Below are 19,985 nucleotides of genomic sequence, written 5' to 3' on the forward strand. Positions count from 1 at the left end.
TAGTGAGCGCACCTGATAAATGCTTAAAGGTAACCTGTCACCACTTTTTTGGACTATAAGCTGTGGCCACCACCACCGGGCTCTTATATACAGCATTCTAACATGCTGTATATAAGAGCCCAGGCCGCTGTGACAACATAAAAACACTTTATAATACTTACCTAACGGTCACGCTGCGGTGGAATAGGACCTTATGGCCGTCTCTGTTGTCCGGTCCCGGCGCCGCCTCTTTTGGCCATCTTTGTTCTCCTTCTTCTCTAGCCGCAGTGCATGACAGGTCTGACGTCATACACACTCACCAGCATTCCGGTCCTCAGCAGGCGCACTTTGATCTGCCCTGAGCAGGGCAGATCAAAGTATTGTAGTGCGCCTGCGCAGGACCGGCAAGTGTGTATGACGTAGATGCGTCATGCACACAGAAAGAGGACGAAGATGGCCGAAAGGGGAGGCGCCCGCACCAGACAACGGAGACGCCCACTAGGCCCTATGTCACCGCAGAGTGACCGTTAGGTAAGTATTATAAAGTGATTTTTATGTTATACCCCCGGCCTGGGCTCTTATATACAGCATGTTAGAATGCTGTATATAAGAGCCTGGTGGTGGTGGCCACAGCCTTTGCGCCAAAAAAGTGGTGAGAGGTTCCCTTTAACATTCTGATTCTTTTAACGACTTTACAATGTAACATATTTTCCAATATGTCTCTGTTTTGAAGGCATTTTGATGACAGTTTTGATCACAGTATGCACATCTAAGGCATTTTCACACCTTAGATAACACCCAATACATTGAGCTCCAGGCCAAAAGCACCATGTTGACTGAATATATGGAACAACAGCGGTCCATCATATGCAGTGGGTAGGTGTCGGGGTCCATGCCAGATGCTGTTTTTAGTATGTGTGGCAAGAAGAAGTCTGTGAGCAAAACACGCATGCTCAAAATAGCTCTGCTACGCTGAATGACAGCGTTGACTTGGCCAGCCAGCAGGAGGTATCCTCTGCGCTTGGATTCAGGTAGCCTATCAATGTTGTACATTACGTGAGAATATGGTCCATGCTCTTTATACCAATGATATTCAACAAAAATATATAGTGCGTCACAATAAACTTTAGACCATCAGAAAAGTCTTATGTCTTTCATTTCAGTTTCTTTGCCCATTCCCCTGGACTTGGAGGCGCTAACAGGAGGTGGGTGGTGTAATGGGTTGGAACAGTATTTAGTGAGGACAGAAAGCAAGATCCAGAACAATGACAAAACTTATAAAACAGCTGTTTGAGGAAAACAAAGGTTGTGTGTTGATAGCAGATTTATTTCCTGTTAAAAAGAGAATTTTGTTTACTTACCGTAAATTCTTTTTCTTATAGTTCCGACATGGGAGACCCAGACCATGGGTGTATAGCTTCTGCCTCCGGAGGACACACAAAGTACTACACTAAAAGTGTAGCTCCTCCCTCCGAGCATATACACTCCCCGGATGACAAATCCAACCAGTTTAGTGCAAAAGCTGAAGGAGGACATCCACCCATAAGTAGAGATAGAGTAAAACCCGGAATAACCGGAACCTCTGTCTACAACAACAGCCGGTGAAAACACACGGAACAAGAAAGCTGCCAACAGGCAACAGGGAGGGTGCTGGGTCTCCCATGTCGGAACTATAAGAAAAAGAATTTACGGTAAGTAAACAAAATTCTCTTTTTCTTCATCGTTCCTTATGGGAGACCCAGACCATGGGAAGTCTCAAAGCAGTCCATGGGTGGGAAATAAACAGAAACTGAGAAGTAGGCAAAACCTAACTTCACAAATGGGCGACAGCCGTCCGAATGATGCGTCTGCCCAAGCTCGCATCTGCCGAAGCATGAGCATGCACTTGGTAGTGCTTTGAAAGGTTGTGCAGACTAGACCAAGTGGCAGCCTGACAGACCTGCTGAGCCGTAGCCCAAGAGGCACCGACAACTCTGGTCGAGTGCGCCTTAATCCCCGGCGGGGGAGGCACCTGAGAACATTGGTAGGCATCGGATATGGCCGACCTAATCCAAGGAGCTAGGGTCGGTTTAGAAGCCGAGAGACCCTTGCGCTAACCTGTGGTCAGCACAAAAAGAGAGGTGCACCGCCTAAGAACAGCGGTGCGTGACACATAGATCCGGAGTGTCCGCACCAAATCTAAAGCATGCAACGCTTTCTCAAAGCGATGCACAGGGGCCGAACAAAGGGAAGACAATGAAATGTCCTGGTTAAGGTGGAAAGGAGACACCACCTTAGGGAGAAGGCCCGGAGTCGGACGGAGAACCACCTTGTCTTGGTGAAAGACCAAAAAGGGTGACTCCGAAGAGAGCACAGTCAAATCAGAGACTCTCCTGAGAGAAATTATGGCCACCAGAAAGACCACTTTCTGTGAAAGACGAAACAACGAAACCTCCCTAAGAGGCTCAAAGGGGGGTTTCTGTAAGGCCGTGAGGACCAGATTAAGGTCTCAGGGATCCAGAGGCCGCCGGTAAGGCGGAATGCTGTGAGATGTGCCCTGTATAAAGGTGCGCATCTGGGCCAGCCGGGCGATACGCCGCTGGAACAACGCTGACAGAGCCGAGACCTGTCCCTTGAGGGAATTGAGGGACAGTCCTAGCTGCAGACCGGACTGTAGAAAGGACAGGATGGTCGGCAAGGAAAACGGCCAAGGAGCATGGCCGGAAGAACGACACCAGGACAGGAAAATTCTCCAAGTCCTGTGGTAAATCCTGGCCGAGGAAGACTTCCGAGCCTGAGTCATAGTGAAGATGACCTCGGAAGGAATGCCTGAAGCCGTAAGGATCCAGGGCTCAAGAGCCACGCCGTCAATCTGAGAGCCGCAGAATTCTGGCGGAAAACGGACCCTGTGAGGGTCTGGGCGGTCCGGGAGATGCCACGGCACCTCTACGGACAGGCGGAGCAGGTCTGGGAACCAAGCTCGCCTGGGCCCGTCTGGGGCGATGAGTACGACCCGACGGCCCTCCATTCTGATCTTGCGCAGGACTCTGGGCAAGAGAGCTAGAGGGGGAAACACGTAGGCCAGACGGAACTGGGACCAATCTTAAACCAGCGCGTCCGCTGCCAAGGCCTGAGGATCGTGGGAGCGAGCCACGTAAACCGGGACCTTGTTGTTGTGCCGGGATGCCATTAGATCCACTTCCGGAGTGCCCCACTTGCGGCAGATTGACCGGAACACTGCCGGATGCAGGGCTTACTCGCCGCTGTGCACGGTTTGACGGCTGAGATAATCTGCCTCCCAGTTTTCTACGCCTGGGATGTGGACTGCGGATATGGTGGACTTGGAGTCCTCCGTCCACTGAAGGATACGTTGAACTTCCGACATTGCTATGCGGCTGCGAGTCCCGCCTGATTGAGGTAGGCAACTGCTGTCGCGTTGTCTGACTGGACTCGAATGTGCCTGCCCGCCAACAGGTGGTGAAAAACTACGAGAGCTAGGAGTACAGCCCTGATTTCCAGCACCTTGATCGAGAGGGCTGATTCGGACGGAGTCCAAGTGCCCTGTGCTCGGTGGTGGAGAAACACTGCTCCCCAGCCGGATAGACTGGCATCCGTGGTGAGAATCACCCAGGACGGGGCCAGAAAGGAGCGTCCCTGGGACAGAGAGAGGGGCCGAAGCCACCACTAAAGAGAGCTCCTGGTCTGTGGCGACAGAGCCACCAGCCTGTGCAAGGAAGAGGTCCGCTTGTCCCAACAGAGGAGAATGTCCAGCTGCAGGGGACGCAGATGGAACTGGCAAAGGGAACCGCTTCCATTGACGCCACCATCTTACCCAGCAACTGCATGAGGTGCCTGATGGAATGACGGCGGAGCCTCAGCAGAGAGCGAACCGCCAGATGAAGGGACTGCTGTTTGACTAAGGGCAGCTTCACAAGCGCCAGCAGAGTCTCGAATTGCATCCCTAGGTACATAAGGTCCTAGGTCGGGGTCAGAGTGGACTTGCAAGCGTGGCGAGAGTGAGCGAGACACTCCGCTGAGAGTGAGCGAGACACTCCGCTGAGAGTGAGCGAGACACTCCGCTGAGAGTGAGCGAGACACTCCGCTGAGAGTGAGCGAGACACTCCGCTGACAGTCTGCACTGGATGAAGCCTTGACTAGAAGGTCGTCCAGGTAAGGAATCACTACCAACCCCTGGAGGTGCAGAACCGCAACCACTGCTGCCGTGACCTTGTGAGTACACGAGGGGCCGTGGCTAACCCGAAGGGGAGAGCCACGAATTGGAAATGTTCCTCTCCGATTACAAAACGTAGCCAACGCTGGTGTGAAACTGCGATTGGCACAAGCAGAAAGACATCTCTGATGTCGATGGCTGCTAAGAAATCTCCTTGGGTCATTGACTGATCGCAGAGATTCCATGCAAAAATGCTGCACCTGACATGCTTGTTGAGAAGCTTGAGATCCAGGTCGGAAAGCACCGTCCTTTTCGGGGACTAGGAAGAGATTTGAGTAAAACTCTCAGAACCGTTCCCTGTCGGGAACTGGTACAATTACTCCATTGGCCTGCAAGAATGCCACGGCCTGTGAGAATGCGGCGGCCTTGGAGCAGGGGGGAGTTGACAGAAAAAATCTGTTTGGCGGGCTGGATAGAATTCTATTCTGTAGCCGTGGGAGATGGTAACCCACACCCACTGATCGAAGACGTGTTGAAACCACACGTCGCCCAAGAGGGAGAGCCTGCCACCGACCAAGGACGTTATTGGCGCGGCCAGATAATCAAGAGGAGGCTGCCTTGGGGGCCGCAGCTCCTGCGGACTTCTGAGGACGCGGCTTCATGCGCCAGTTGGTTTACGGACCTTGGCTGAGTTAGTGGACGAGGCCGAGGGCTTAGAGGACGACCAGTTAGAGGAACGAAAGGAACGAAACCTCGACTGGTTCCTGCCCTGGACAGGTTTCCTGGGTTTGTGGCATGGAAGTACTCTTTCTGCCAAAAACGTCCTTAATAATTTCATCCAGATGTTCACCGAATAGACTGGTCCCAGCAAAAGGGAGCCCAGCAAGGAACTTCTTAAGAAGCATCTGCCTTCCACTCTCGAAGCCACAGGAGCCTGCGGATAGCGAGGGAAGTAGCCGAGGCCACCGCAGTGCGGTGACAGTCTCCAGCATGGCAGACATGGCATAGGATGAAAAGACTGAAGCCTGGAAGTTAAGGCAACCATTTCGGGCATAAAGTCCCTGGTGAGGGAATGCATCTCCTCCAGAGAAGCAGAGATGGCTTTGAGAGCCCGCACTGCTGCAAAAGATGGGGAGAACGAGGCCCCCGCCGCCTCATATATAGATTTGGCCAGAAGGACAACCTGGCGGACAGTGGGATCCTTAGAGAGGTGCCGTCAGCCACTGATACAACTGTCCGGGCTGAAAGTCTAGACACCGGAGGGTCCACCCTTGGTGAATGAGCCCACTCCTTGACCATCACTGGTGGAAGGGGGAAACAGTCATCAGAACCACGCTTTGGGAAGCGTCTGTCAGGACAGGCTCTGGGCTTGGTCACAGTGGCCTGAAAACTGGAGTGGTTAAGGAACACACTCCTTGTTCTCTTAAGGTATACTGATGCCTTTCTGCCAGAGGGGAATGCACCCCTGATACAGGTGGATTGAGGTCCAGTACAAATATAATGGACGCAATCAAATCATTAGCATCTGCGTCACCTTCGGACAGATCCGTCCGAGCCCCTAGTAAAGGCATCCTCCTCGTCCTGCGAGTCGGCTCGTGAATCAGAGCTGCGGGACGAGGAAGGAAAGGGGACCCTGCGACTCCATTTTAGGAGGACGGGGACTGAGACCAGATGAAGAATCCTCTGTGAGCTTTGCTGAGCGAGCCGTAGCAGCAGAAGCGCCCTGAGAAGGGGGCTGATGCATGCTCAGCAGTGTCCGGGACAGCTGTCCCCTGGAGAGAGGGATTCTGCCCAAACCGGGGGATCAACCACCGGAGCCGGAGCAGCTGGAGGGACCACTGATGAGCTTCCAGGCTGAGGGACCACTATGTTAGAGCAAGCATCACAATGTGGTTATGTGCTCGGTACAGACAGTACGAGTCTACATGCAGTGCATAATAAGAACAGCCTTGCAGCCTTGCTCTGATGTGAGACATGCTGCAGAAGTGGGGGCTCCTGTCCAGAATGACCCCCAGCAGAGTATATAAACAGAGTATATAAGCAGCTGCACAACCGGAGGTTGTGGCTTGCCAGACCGTTTAACATAGGGACATCTCTGTGCACTCCAGATCCCCCAGCCCAAGGCCCCCATTTGTCACAATGTGTTATGCAGACATTGAGAACGCTGAGAAAATGGCGCCGGAGCGAGGAGAGGGGGCGGGGCCTACTCTGAGAGCTGGATCCGGAGGACAAATGAAGTATACAGGGGAGGGAATCTTTCCTCAGTGAGGAGTGTCCGTTCCCTGTGCTGAACAGCCGCTGGGCGGAGCCACACTGTCCCTCTGCATGACTGACATGCAGGGGGAGTGAAAACGAAACTAGGCCTCAGGCGAAGCCGGGGCCTAGATTTAAACATGCGGCCAGCGTGCAGGCACCATCGGCGCGGTTCTCCAGTGAAAACTGGAGAACCGGCCGGAAATGTTAACACAGTCATAAAACACACTCTCCCCAAAATATAAAGTACAAGGGACCCCTGAAGACCCCTGTCTGTGGTAATAACGTCTCAGTACTTAGCTTGTGAGACGCAGGTGCCAGGTCCCTGGGAGGTGAGCGCTCCGTCCGACAGGATCCTGAACAGGGCTGCGGATGGAGACCGGTCTCCTGCAAAGCAGTGAGAACCGTGATGGCTCCCACTTCAAGCCAGAGCCTCAGGGGATGGTGAAGGAGCGCGGCATGTGAAGGCTCCAGCCTTGTAAAATCAACCTTAACAGCACCGCCGACACAGTGGGGTGAGAAGGGACATGCCGGGAGTCCAGACTGGACCCGCTTTTCTTCCAAATCTTTGAAATCAAAAATCAAAAATCAGAGGATGCATGTGTGTGTGTGACCTCCTGAACACAAAGCATTGAACTGGTTGGATTTGTCATCCGGGGAGTGTATATGCTCAGAGGGAGGAGCTACACTTTTAGTGTAGTACTTTGTGTGTCCTCCGGAGGCAGAAGCTATACACCCATGGTCTGGGTCTCCCATAAGGAACGATGAAGAAAATTACATTAAAAGGAGTTGTATACTACTCAGACAACCCTTTTAACTTTTAAAGCATTTTGAAAAAAGTTTTATTCTTGGTCAAACCCTGTAAGGCTGCTCAACCTATGACGTGCTGTAATAAAAATGTATTTTCAAACAGTCATCTAATGAGTAAAAAGTAACTATCATCTTAATTTAATCTCAGAAATCAAAAGTACATGTTAAAATAAGAAACTTTGTAATCTATCTTTATCAGAGAAATCTGCTTCTTTCTCCGCCAGGACTGATCGATCATTTTCAACTAAAAGGGAAAATCTGTATTAACCTCTTACCAACATCCGCCGTACACATACGTTGCGTTGCAGGAGCAAGTGAATGGAGCAGGCTCACAGGCTGAACCGGCCTAGATAATGGCTGCAAGTCACAGCCAAGACCTACCTCTAAAGGGGGCTTTACACGCAACGACCTATCTAACGACATGTCGTCGGGGTCACGGAATTCGTGACGCACATCCGGTGTCGTTAGCGATGTCGTTGCGTGTAACAGCTCCGAGCGAGTGTTAATGATCAAACATACTCACCAAATCGTTGATCGTTGACACGTCGTTCATTTTCAAAATCTCGTTGGTCGTTGTGGACGTAGGTTGTTTGTCGTTCCTGAGGTAGCACACATCGCTACGCGTGACACCCTGGGAACGACGAACAACAGCTTACCTGCGTCCTCCGGCAACGAGGTGGGCGTGTCGATAATGCGGCTGGTCTTCTACCCTCCACTTCTATTGGTCGGCCGCTGTGTGACGGCGCACAAACCTCCCCCTTAACAAAGAGGTTGTTCGCCGCCCACAGCGACGTCGCTAGGAAGGTAAGTACGTGTGACTGTTGTTAGCGATATCATGCGCGACGGGCAGCGATTTGCCCGTGACGCACAAACGACGGGGGCGGGTACGCTCCCTAGCGATATCGTAGCATGTAAAGCCCTCTTAACAGTCTGATTTATCAAAATATAAAGTTGCACACTCAATCGGTAAACAATGAATAATTCAAAACGAAAAAATTGCATTGTTTTTTTATTGCCACAATTGCACTGTACATTCATGATGGCAGGTCATTTTTACCACACAATGTACCCCAAAAAATCAATTCCCAAAACATAATGTCAGAATTGCGTGTTATTCACAATTTTACTGAAGTTGGATTTTTTTTCCTGTGCTCCAAAACGATATGTGGTAAAGTAAATGGTGACATTGAAAAGTACAACTCGTCCTGCAAAAAAAAATGAGCACTTACACGTCTTTGTGGACTGAAAAACAAAAAACTTAAGGCTCTTGGAAGAAAGGGAGCAAAAAAAAAACTAAAAGGCAAATACAAAAATTGGTCACGTTGGGAAGGCTTAACTGAAGACAGATTTCCCATTATTGACATAGGAGATGACAGTTGCTTCTGATAAGAGTCTATGTAGAGGGGAGGAGGAAGTCGGGGGAGGGGATCTTTCGCTAGGTTTTCCCTTCTCCTCCCCTTTAAATAGAAGATAGACTCTTATGAGTAATAACTGCTAATTCAGAAATGTAAAAATATGTCTTCACTAAAGACAGATTTTACCTTTGAATTGAGAATATAAAAAAGAGTGATTAGTCCTGGTGGAGAAAGAAGCAGATTTCTCTAATAAGATATATTACAAAATTTCTTATTTTCATGTGCACTATAAACCCAACAGAGAGTGCATCCAAAACGTGCTGTAATACATACAGTGATTCAGTTAACGAGGACCTTTCACAACATTTTTCATTTTAAACTGAATGTATCACTAAAATGGAACAGAGATGATAATTGAAACTTTTTTTCTCCTTTGTATTATGAAGACATAGACTTTGTACTTTAGAAATTTAGGGCACTAAATATGCAATATCACTTTTAACCAAGGGGGTGTTAAAAGAGACAATAGCAAGGAGAAAGGACGGGACTCAGCACCAATTCCAGGATAGGAAAAATATAAATCCAACGAAAAATATATAAAAGTGTAGAAACTTTATTCAACGATTAAAAATCCAAAAAAAACATCATCGGTTCCATGAAAACATCATGGCTTGACGCGCTTCGGACAGTTGGAATGTAGATAAGTCCTTAATCATAAGCCAATGGCTTATGATTAAGGACTTATCTACATTCCAACTGTCCGAAACGCGTCAAGCCATGATGTTTTCATGGAACCGATGATGTTTTTCTTGGATTTTTAATCGTTGAATAGTTTCTACACTTTTATATATTTTTCGTTGGATTTATATTTTTTCTATCCTGGAATTGGTGCAGAGTCCCGTCCTTTCTCCTTGCTATTGCCTCTACGGACCTGCCTGTCCGGTGGACATCCTGCATCCCATCTGAACTGAGCGGATACATATACGGGTGAGCTGAATTTTTCTTTCTTCGGTGTTAAAAGAGAGTCTTCTTTGGGGGTGTTCACTTTTTTCCCTCTATGACACTGCCCAATCATAAAAGAAGAAGTACCTTATAAGGAGAAAAAACAGCCAAAGCCCACAGCCAAGCTCAAATCAGGCATTTTCAGTATGATCTGGTAAGTCTTGACGTGTCTCACTTGAACATGCTGAGATCTTCTCTCTCCCATCTCTGCTAGTCATTACAACACCAGGAGAGAAGGGGAGTTGCAGGGTGGGAGCACTGGAGCAGTTCAGATCATGAAGCCGCATTTGTCACATACTGGACCTATTAGAACAGTGTTTCTAAACTCCAGTCCTCAAGACCCACCAACAGATCATGTTTTCAGGTTTTCCTCAATCAGGTTTTCAGGATTTCCTTAATGTTGCACAGGTGATGGAATTATTCCCTGTCTAACATTGAGGAAAACCTGAAAACATGATCTGTTGGTGGGTCTTGAGGACTGGAGTTGAGAAACACTGTATTAGGCCTCTGCCACACTCACGTGAATTTCACGCACGTGCCGAGAGACACGTATTTTCCCTGCGTGTTGTGTGCAGGTAAGTACGTGTCTCTGGTACGTGCGTGACACGTGTGTTCTACGTGTGCTATCCGCGATAGCACACGTAGAATCAGTAATTATTATACTCACCTGGTCCTTCCTGACGTCCGCGGTGCTGTCCGTGGTGCTGATCCTCGGTCTCCAGCCCTCCCGACTCCCCGCTGCTGCCGCTGCCAGGCAGTGAAGTGAATATTCAATGAGAATAATGAGCGGCGGTCGGCAGCAAGAGGCAGCAGCGGCAGAGACAGGAGGGCTGGAGAAGGTGAGTTAATGTTTTTTTTTTTTTTCACTGACATGTGTGTTTTCTCCGGCGCGTGTCACACGGGACCGCATCCACACTACACCCGTGTGGTACGGGTGCGGGCCGTGTAACACCCGTGCTGCCGGAGAAAACACTGACATGTCAGCGCTTTGAAAATCGCACACACGTACAAACGCACACGGACACACGTTCCGTGTGGTTTTACGTGTGTGTGCCTGCTACAATAGGGTAGCATTGGTTAAAGTGTCTCCGTGCCGCCGGTACGTGTAAAAAATGACAAACACGTGCCGGCAGCACGGATGTGTGGCACAGGCCTTAGAAGCATTGGGGCATACTGTCAGTCACCGTATTTACTGAAAGGTATAGCAGGCAATGTATGTGACAAATGCTGCTCTTACTATGATCTGCACTGCCCCAGAGCTCCCACCCTATAGCTCTCCTTCTCTTCCAGCGCTGCAATGACAAAAATGGTTAAGGGAGACACTCATCAGATCAAGCCTGTTTTCACTTTCTCTATTGGCTTTTGTCTCCCTCCCCATATGCCGCTGAATTCTTATTACTTGACAGCAGTATAGAAGGGGGGGGGAGTAAACGGCCTCATTGACGAACCTCTGTTAAAAGTTTTCTTGAAGGGGAAAATTGCATATTGAGCACCCTAAACGTCAGTAGCACATATATTAGAGACACAATGGGAGATCAGCCCCACTGATCCTTTTTTTGGAGATTTAAGATAGAAAATATTGTGAACTACCATGTTTTTCCAAAAATAAGCCCTAGCAGGAATTTTCGGCCTTTTCGGAGCAAGGCTTAAATATAAGCCCTACCCCGAAAGAAGGGAATTTTGTTACTTACCGTAAATTCCTTTTCTTCTAGCTCCTATTGGGAGACCCAGACGATTGGGTGTATAGCACTGCCTCCGGAGGCCACACAAAGCAATTACACTAAAAAGTGTAAGGCCCCTCCCCTTCTGGCTATACACCCCCAGTGGGATCACTGGCTCACCAGTTTTAGTGCAAAAGCAAGAAGGAGGAAAGCCAATAACTGGTTTAAACAAATTCACTCCGAAGTAACGTCGGAGAACTGAAAACCATTCATCATGAACAACATGTGTACCCGAAAAACCACCAAAAATCCCGAAGGACAACAGGGCGGGTGCTGGGTCTCCCAATAGGAGCTAGAAGAAAAGGAATTTACGGTAAGTAACAAAATTCCCTTCTTCTTCGGCGCTCCATTGGGAGACCCAGACGATTGGGACGTCCAAAAGCTGTCCCTGGGTGGGTAAAGAAATACCTCATGTTAGAGCTGCAAAGACAGCCCTCCCCTACGGGGAGGCAACTGCCGCCTGCAGGACTCTTCTACCTAGGCTGGCGTCCGCCGAAGCGTAGGTATGCACCTGATAATGTTTGGTGAAAGTGTGCAGACTCGACCAGGTAGCTGCCTGGCACACCTGTTGAGCCGTAGCCTGGTGTCGTAATGCCCAGGACGCACCCACGGCTCTGGTAGAATGGGCCTTCAGCCCTGATGGAACCGGAAGCCCAGCAGAACGGTAGGCTTCAAGAATTGGTTCCTTGATCCATCGAGCCAGGGTGGATTTGGAAGCCTGCGATCCTTTGCGCTTACCAGCGACAAGGACAAAGAGTGCATCCGAGCGGCGCAGGGGCGCCGTGCGGGAAATGTAGATTCTGAGTGCTCTCACCAGATCCAACAAATGTAAATCCTTTTCATACCGATGAACTGCATGCGGATAAAAGGAAGGCAAGGAGATATCCTGATTAAGATGAAAAGAGGATACCACCTTAGGGAGAAACTCCTGAATGGGGTGCAGCACTACCTTGTCCTGGTGGAACACCAGGAAAGGAGCCTTGGATGACAGCGCTGCTAGTTCGGACACTCTCCGAAGAGACGTGACCGCCACCAGAAAGGCCACTTTCTGTGAGAGTCGAGAAAGTGACACCTCCCTCAGAGGCTCGAAGGGCGGCTTCTGGAGAGCAACAAGGACCTTGTTTAGATCCCACGGATCTAACGGCCGCCTGTACGGAGGTACGATATGACAAACCCCCTGCAGGAACGTGCGCACCTGAGAAAGTCGTGCTAGCCGCTTCTGAAAAAACACGGATAGTGCCGAGACTTGCCCTTTAAGGGAGCCGAGCGACAAGCCCTTTTCCAACCCAGATTGCAGGAAGGAAAGAAAGACAGGTAACGCGAATGGCCAGGGAGATACTCCTTGTGCAGAGCACCAGGATAAGAAAATCTTCCACGTTCTGTGGTAGATCTTAGCAGAAGTGGACTTCCTAGCCTGTCTCATGGTGGCCATGACCCCTTGGGATAATCCTGAAGACGCTAGGATCCAGGACTCAATGGCCACACGGTCAGGTTCAGGGCCGCAGAATTCCGATGGAAAAAACGGCCCTTGGGACAGTAAGTCTGGACGGTCTGGTAGTGCCCACGGTTGGCCGACCGTGAGATGCCACAGGGAGCCGGAACTGCGACCAATCTTGCACTAAGGCGTCTGCCGCCAGAGCTCTTTGATCGCGAGACCGCGCTATGAAGGTCGGGACCTTGTTGTTGTGCCGAGACGCCATTAGGTCGACGTCCGGCACCCCCCAGCGGCGGCAGATTTCCTGAAACACGTCCGGGTGAAGGGACCATTCCCCTGCGTCCATGCCCTGGCGACTGAGGAAGTCTGCTTCCCAGTTTTCTACGCCCGGGATGTGGACTGCTGATATGGTGGATGCTCTTTCCTCTACCCACATCAGAATCCGCCTGACTTCCTGGAAGGCTTGCCGACTGCGTGTCCCTCCTTGGTGGTTGATGTATTCCACCGCTGTGGAGTTGTCCGACTGAATTCGGATCTGTTTTCCTTCCAGCCACTGCTGGAAGGCTAATAGGGCAAGATACACCGCCCTGATCTCCAGAACATTGATCTGAAGGGTGGACTCCTGCTGAGTCCACGTCCCTTGAGCCCTGTGGTGGAGAAAAACTGCTCCCCACCCTGACAGACTCGCGTCTGTCGTGACCACTGCCCAGGATGGGGGCAGGAATGATCTTCCCTGCGATAATGAGGTGGGAAGAAGCCACCATAGCAGAGAATCCTTGGCCGTCTGAGAAAGGGAGACTTTCCTGTCTAGGGAAGTTGTCTTCCCGTCCCATTGGCGGAGAATGTCCCATTGAAGTGGACGCAGATGAAACTGCGCGAACGGGACTGCCTCCATTGCTGCCACCATCTTCCCTAGGAAGTGCATGAGGCGCCTTAAGGGGTGCGACTGACCCTGAAGGAGAGACTGCACCCCTGTCTGTAGAGACCGCTGCTTGTCCAGCGGAAGCTTCACTATCGCTGAGAGAGTATGAAACTCCATGCCAAGATACGTTAGTGATTGAGTCGGTGCCAGGTTTGACTTTGAAAAGTTGATGATCCACCCGAAAGTCTGGAGAGTCTCCAGCGCAACATTCAGGCTGTGTTGGCATGCCTCTTGAGAGGGTGCTTTGACAAGTAGATCGTCCAAGTAAGGGATCACCGAGTGTCCCTGAGAATGCAAGACTGCTACCACTGCCGCCATGACCTTGGTGAAAACCCGTGGGGCTGTCGCCAGACCAAATGGCAGAGCTACGAACTGGAGATGGTCGTCTCCTATCACGAAACGTAGAAAACGTTGGTGCTCTGTAGCAATCGGCACGTGGAGATAAGCATCTTTGATGTCTATTGATGCAAGGAAATCTCCTTGAGACATTGAGGCAATGACAGAGCGGAGGGATTCCATCCGGAACCGCCTGGCGTTCACATGCTTGTTGAGCAGCTTAAGGTCCAGAACAGGACGGAACGAGCCGTCCCTTTTTGGAACCACGAAAAGATTGGAGTAAAAACCTTGCCCTTGTTCCTGCAGAGGAACAGGGATCACCACTCCTTCTGCTCTTAGTGAGCACACCGCCTGCAGAAGGGCATTTGCTCGGTCGGGATGTGGGGAGGTTCTGAAGAACCGAGGCGGAGGATGAGAACTGAATTCTATCCTGTACCCGTGAGACAAAATGTCTGCTACCCACCGGTCTTTGACCTGTGGCAGCCAAATGTCGCAAAAGCGGGAGAGCCTGCCACCGACCGAGGATGCGGAGGGATGAGGCCGAAAGTCATGAGGCAGCCGCCTTGGAAGCGGTTCCTCCGGTTGTTTTCGTGGGGCGGGAATGAGCCCGCCAGGAATCTGAGCTCCTTTGCTCCTTCTGAGTCCCTTTGGACGAGGAGAATTGGGTCTTGCTGGAGCCTCGAAAGGACCGAAACCTCGACTGCCACTTCCTCTGTTGAGGTTTGCTCGATCTGGGCTGGGGTAAGGAGGAGTCCTTACCCTTGGACTGTTTAATGATCTCAGCCAATTGCTCACCAAACAGTCTGTCTCCAGATAGTGGCAAGCTGGTTAAACATTTCTTGGAAGCAGAATCTGCTTTCCATTCCTTTAACCACAAGGCTCTGCGCAAAACCACAGAGTTGGCAGACGCCATTGAGGTACGGCTCGTAGAGTCCAGGACAGCGTTGATAGCGTAAGTCGCAAACGCAGACATTTGCGAGGTTAGGGACGCTACTCGCGGCACTGCTGGACGTATGATAGAGTCCACCTGTGCCAGGCCAGCTGAAATAGCTTGGAGTGCCCACACGGCCGCGAATGCTGGAGCAAACGACGCGCCGATAGCTTCATAGACAGACTTTAACCAAAGGTCCATCTGTCTGTCATTGGCATCTTTAAGTGAAGCCCCATCTTCCACTGCAACTATGGATCTAGCCGCAAGCCTGGAGATTGGGGGGTCCACCTTTGGACACTGGGTCCAGCGTTTGACCACGTCAGGGGGAAAGGGATAACGTGTATCCTTAAGACGTTTGGAGAAACGCTTATCTGGATAAGCATGATGTTTCTGGACTGATTCTCTGAAGTCAGAGTGGTCCAGAAAAGTACTCAATTTACGCTTAGGATACCGGAACTGGAACTTCTCCTGCTGTGCAGCTGCCTCCTCTGCTGAAGGGGCTGGGGGAGAAATATCCAACAGTCTATTGATGGCCGCTATAAGGTCATTTACCATAGCGTCACCATCAGGGGTATCTAGATTGAGAGCGGTGTCAGGATTAGATTCCTGATCACCCACCTCTGTCTCCTCATACAGAGCTTCGTCTCGCTGAGACCCTGACCAGTGTGATGACGGCGAGGGTCTTTCCCAGCGAGCCCGCTTAGGCTGCCTGGGACTGTCATCCGAGTCAGAGTCTTCAGCCTGTGATGCCTGGGACCCCCTTGAAGTACGGATTAGTTCCAACTGAGGGGGACCGGGGAGCATAGACACAGCAGTGTCCATGGTCTGAGAAACTGGCCTGGACTGCAAGGTTTCCAGGATTTTTGTCATAGTCACAGACATCTTATCAGCAAAAACTGCAAATTCTGTCCCCGTCACCGGGGCAGGGTTCACAGGCGTCTCTGCCTGGGCCACTACTACCATAGACTCTGGCTGACGAAGTGGCACAGGGACCGAACATTGCACACAATGGGGGTCATTGGAACCTGCCGGTAGATTAGCCCCACATGCGGCACAAGCAGTGCGTACCGCCTGTGCCTTGGCACCCTTGCATTTTGCGGATGACATGTTGTTGTCTCCTCAGAGCAATGAGGGTATAAGCCAAGAAGCGACTGTACAGTGCAATATAAATATATATGGTACAGGGAAAAAATGCACCAAATAACACTGTGGCACTAGTGGGGCCAGCACTTATGTGCAGCTTACCGCCCGCATAAACGCGGGTGTGTGGTCGCCAGAGTCCCTTGTCTGAGTCCCCCAGAGCCTGTGTCCGTTCTCCAGCCAGACTGCATGCAGGAATGGCTGCCGGCGTCCTGTGGAGAGGGGCGGGCCCTGGGCGTGTTAAGACCAAGAGCGGGAAACTTGCGTCCCCACTGTGCCCAGTGAGAGGGCTGGAGTATGTAAATAAGACTCCAGCCCTCGGCGCTGGCTATAGAACAGCGTCTCTCCCTTTCCCTGATTGACAGGGTGGGGGCGGGAACGAAGCAGAGCTAGGCCGCAAAAGCCGGGGACTAGATTTATGAGCGCTGCCGCCGTAAAAGCGCGGGCAGCGCGAGTCCCCGGCGCACTACAAGTCCCAGCGGCGCCGCCGCTCCCGGAGCGGCCGGCGCGGTAGTTCCCAAGACATAAAATCACTCAGCTACGCTGCAGTGACTCTAACCCAAGCGCGCAGCGCTAGTGCCCCCGGCGCACTAGCACACCCAGCAAGCCTGGAGTGTGCGTGGCCTGTCTGTGCGGGGACACAGAGTACCTGAACGTTGCAGGGCCTTGTCCCTGACTGTACTCAGCTCCTCCAGCAGGGTCTCTGGGTCTGTGGATGGAGCTCGGCCTCAGGGTTTGGGGGCCGGTAAGATCCCACTTCCACAGAGCCCCTCAGGGGGATGGGGAAGGAAAGCAGCATGTGGGCTCCAGCCTCCGTACCCGCAATGGGTACCTCAACCTTACAAACCGCAAGTGGGGTGAGAAGGGAGCATGCTGGGGGCCCTATCTGGGCCCTCTTTTCTTCCATCCGATAGAGTCAGCAGCTACTGCTGACTAAACAGTGGAGCTATGCGTGGATGTCTGACCTCCTTCGCACAAAGCAGAAAACTGGTGAGCCAGTGATCCCACTGGGGGTGTATAGCCAGAAGGGGAGGGGCCTTACACTTTTTAGTGTAATTGCTTTGTGTGGCCTCCGGAGGCAGTGCTATACACCCAATCGTCTGGGTCTCCCAATGGAGCGCCGAAGAAATAAGCTCTAGTCGCGTTTTAATAATGAAGTGTGTTCATGCAGCTAAAAAAGTTAAAGGGAACCTGTCAGGTCCCTTATGCGTTCTAACCTATAAGCAGGGTGATGTGTGGCCTAGAAACCCCTTCCATCTATCCCTGTGTTGTAATATTGTGTAATATGAATTTATAAAAAAAAGTGTTATAACTTACAAGTTCCCTATGTAAATGAGCAGAGGCTCTAGTCCCCGGGCGTCGCTTTGCCCACTGTGGGCATGATACCATGGATGTACATGAGCGACGTCACCGTCAGCTCCTGGAGATCCCGCGTGTGCGCACTTATCATTCGCGCAGCCTTCATATCCGGGTGTTTACTTGTTGGCTTTAGATGCACTCTGCGCATGGTCGGAACCACAGGAGTCTTCTGATCATGCGCAGTGCACTTGTGAAACCGACAAGCGTATACCGGGATAAGAAGGCTGCGCGAATGGCAAGCGCGCACGTGCAGGATCTTCAGGAGCTGATGGTGACGTCGCTCATGTAAATCAATGGTATCACGCCCACAGGGGCGTGATGTCATGGAAAGCATGCAAATGGCCATGGGGAAAAGCGACACCCTGGGGGTTAGACCCTCTGCTCATTTATATAGGGAACACGTAAGTTATAAAACTTTTTTATAAATTCATATTACAACACAAGGATGGGTAGGAAGGGGTTTCTAGGCCACACATCACCCTGCTTGTAGGCTAGAACACATAAGGACCTGACAGGTTCCCTTTAAAGAATACTGCAGAACACTTCATTATAGAAAGCAGACACCCCCAAAAAAAAGAAGACAGAAGACCCCGCGATCATACTCACCAGACACCGAACGGGAGGACATGCAGCAGAACGCACACCCACACACATCAGATCGCGCACACATCAGATCGCACACACAGACACATCAGATCGTGCACACAATCACACATCAGATCGCGCAGACAATCACACATCAGATCGCGCACACACAGATCAGATCGCGTATACACAGATCAGATCGCACACACAATCACACATCAGATTGCACACACATTTACTACATCCAGTGATACAGATTCCTTCTGGCCAGCAGATAATTCTGTGACGCAGTGCGGTGGAACGCATGGAGGACCTACCGTGAAATGCATCGATCTGTTCCACAGCCGAGTTCTCTATGTGTTCCACTGCGTCCCATCTTCCCCTGCTGGCCGGAACCAATGCATATCACCGGATGTGCTGAGTGAGTGTTTGTGATTTGATGTGTGTGTGTGTGTGTGTGTGTGTGTGTGTGTGTGTGTGTGTGTGTGTGTGTGTGTGATCTCATGTATGAGTGTGTCGGCCAAAAGCATGGGAGGGCTGTGTGGAGCATACTTGCTGTGCGCCCGCCAAAGATCACAGGAGGACCTGGGAGCCACACAGACGTCCTGGTAAGTATAAGTTTCCTGGGAAGAGGGGGGTCTGCTTTTTAGGGGGGTAAACTTACCCCAACCGTGTTTCCCCAAAAATAAGACCTACCCAAAAATAAGCGCATTTTTTCGGCGCAAAAAAAAAAAAAGTATAAGTCAGTGTCTTATTTTTGGGAAAACACAGTAATTCTGCAGCACGGAAGACAATGAGCTTGTTGAACCCAAACAGGTGAAAAATGGGGTAATTTTATGATGGCTTCTAATTCACACACAGAGCATACATTGTAGAGGAACCCGGTATGATTAGTGAATTTTTGATTGTAAGATTAATGTTGCTGAATGCACCATTTTTGGCATAAAAATATTTGACATCTTAACAAAACTTTTGAATAGTGGTGTGAACAGAACGTTATTCACTAGTGTGGTGCGTTATACAAAAGAATAAGCAGTGGAGAGTATGATAGCGTTTATGTCTTACCTTAGACTCTCTCTTTTCCTTTCTTTCAGGCATTTGCTGTTTGGATTTGCTTTTCTCTTTACGATCCACTTTACTCTCGCTTTGTTTCTTGTTGCTCTTTTCTGGTGTTGAAGTTGATGTAGATGTCGGCTTTACAGTAGGTTTTTTCTTTTTCTTATGGTTCTGGGGCTGGTCGTAGCTAAGATAGGACTCAAAAGACATTGTTGGCTGCTCAAATTCATCTTCAGGTTCAGGTTCTGGAGGTGGCAGAGAGATCTTAATAGATTTCTTATCTTGTGTTCCTGAGTCATTAGAATGATTTTTGCTCTTGACTTTTTCTGATTTGTCCTTGGTTGACAGATTTTTTTCAGATACCTTTCCCTTCTCAACAAGATCCAAGCCTGTTTTATGTTTATCTGGTCTTGATTTCTCCGGATGTTTCAGTATTTTAGCATCTAACACATCATCGTTTTGACTCTTTGAAACACTTTGCCTATTCTTTTCCTTTTTATGAGGACGATCTTTGCTCTCTGGAGATGGCAACTTCTCCCGACTACTTCCAGCATGGGATGGAATTTCCCTTTGTGATTCCTTTGAAGCTAATTTCTCCTTCTTTTTTTCTGGGTGAAGACTCTTTACCTCTGGTCTGTATTTTTCTTTGTGAGATCTGTGCTCTTGATTTTCCTTGTGGAAGGTTTTGTCTCTGGACATACTTGGAGGACTGTAGGTAAGTTCAGGAGAATATCCCCTTCCATCGTCAAAATCTTCATGATCTGAATACTGTTGCCATGATTCCTCTTTTCCTGAGCCACCGAGAGAGATATAGCTTTCATCATTTTCCTCCTCATATTCCTCATCTTCTTCTACAGGTGATGGAGATCGTGGCCTCTTTCGTGAGATGCTTTTATTCTGTTCACGTTCTTCAGGTTCTGCAGTTCTACATAAGGATTTTTAGATGAAACA

General features: G+C 50.1%; 1 protein-coding gene across 1 annotated transcript in view; it reads right to left on the reverse strand.

Moving 5' to 3' along the window:
* ELOA (elongin A) overlaps positions 1-19,985 on the reverse strand; it is a 113,370-nt gene that overhangs the window by 45,308 nt on the left and 48,077 nt on the right. Inside the window, exon 4 of the mRNA XM_075336206.1 lies at positions 19,044-19,959. Coding sequence (XP_075192321.1) covers positions 19,044-19,959 — 916 coding nt within the window. The remainder of the gene's footprint in view (positions 1-19,043; positions 19,960-19,985) is intronic.

This window comes from Anomaloglossus baeobatrachus, chromosome 2, assembly GCF_048569485.1.
Source record: "Anomaloglossus baeobatrachus isolate aAnoBae1 chromosome 2, aAnoBae1.hap1, whole genome shotgun sequence".
In the NCBI taxonomy this organism is placed as follows: domain Eukaryota; kingdom Metazoa; phylum Chordata; class Amphibia; order Anura; family Aromobatidae; genus Anomaloglossus; species Anomaloglossus baeobatrachus.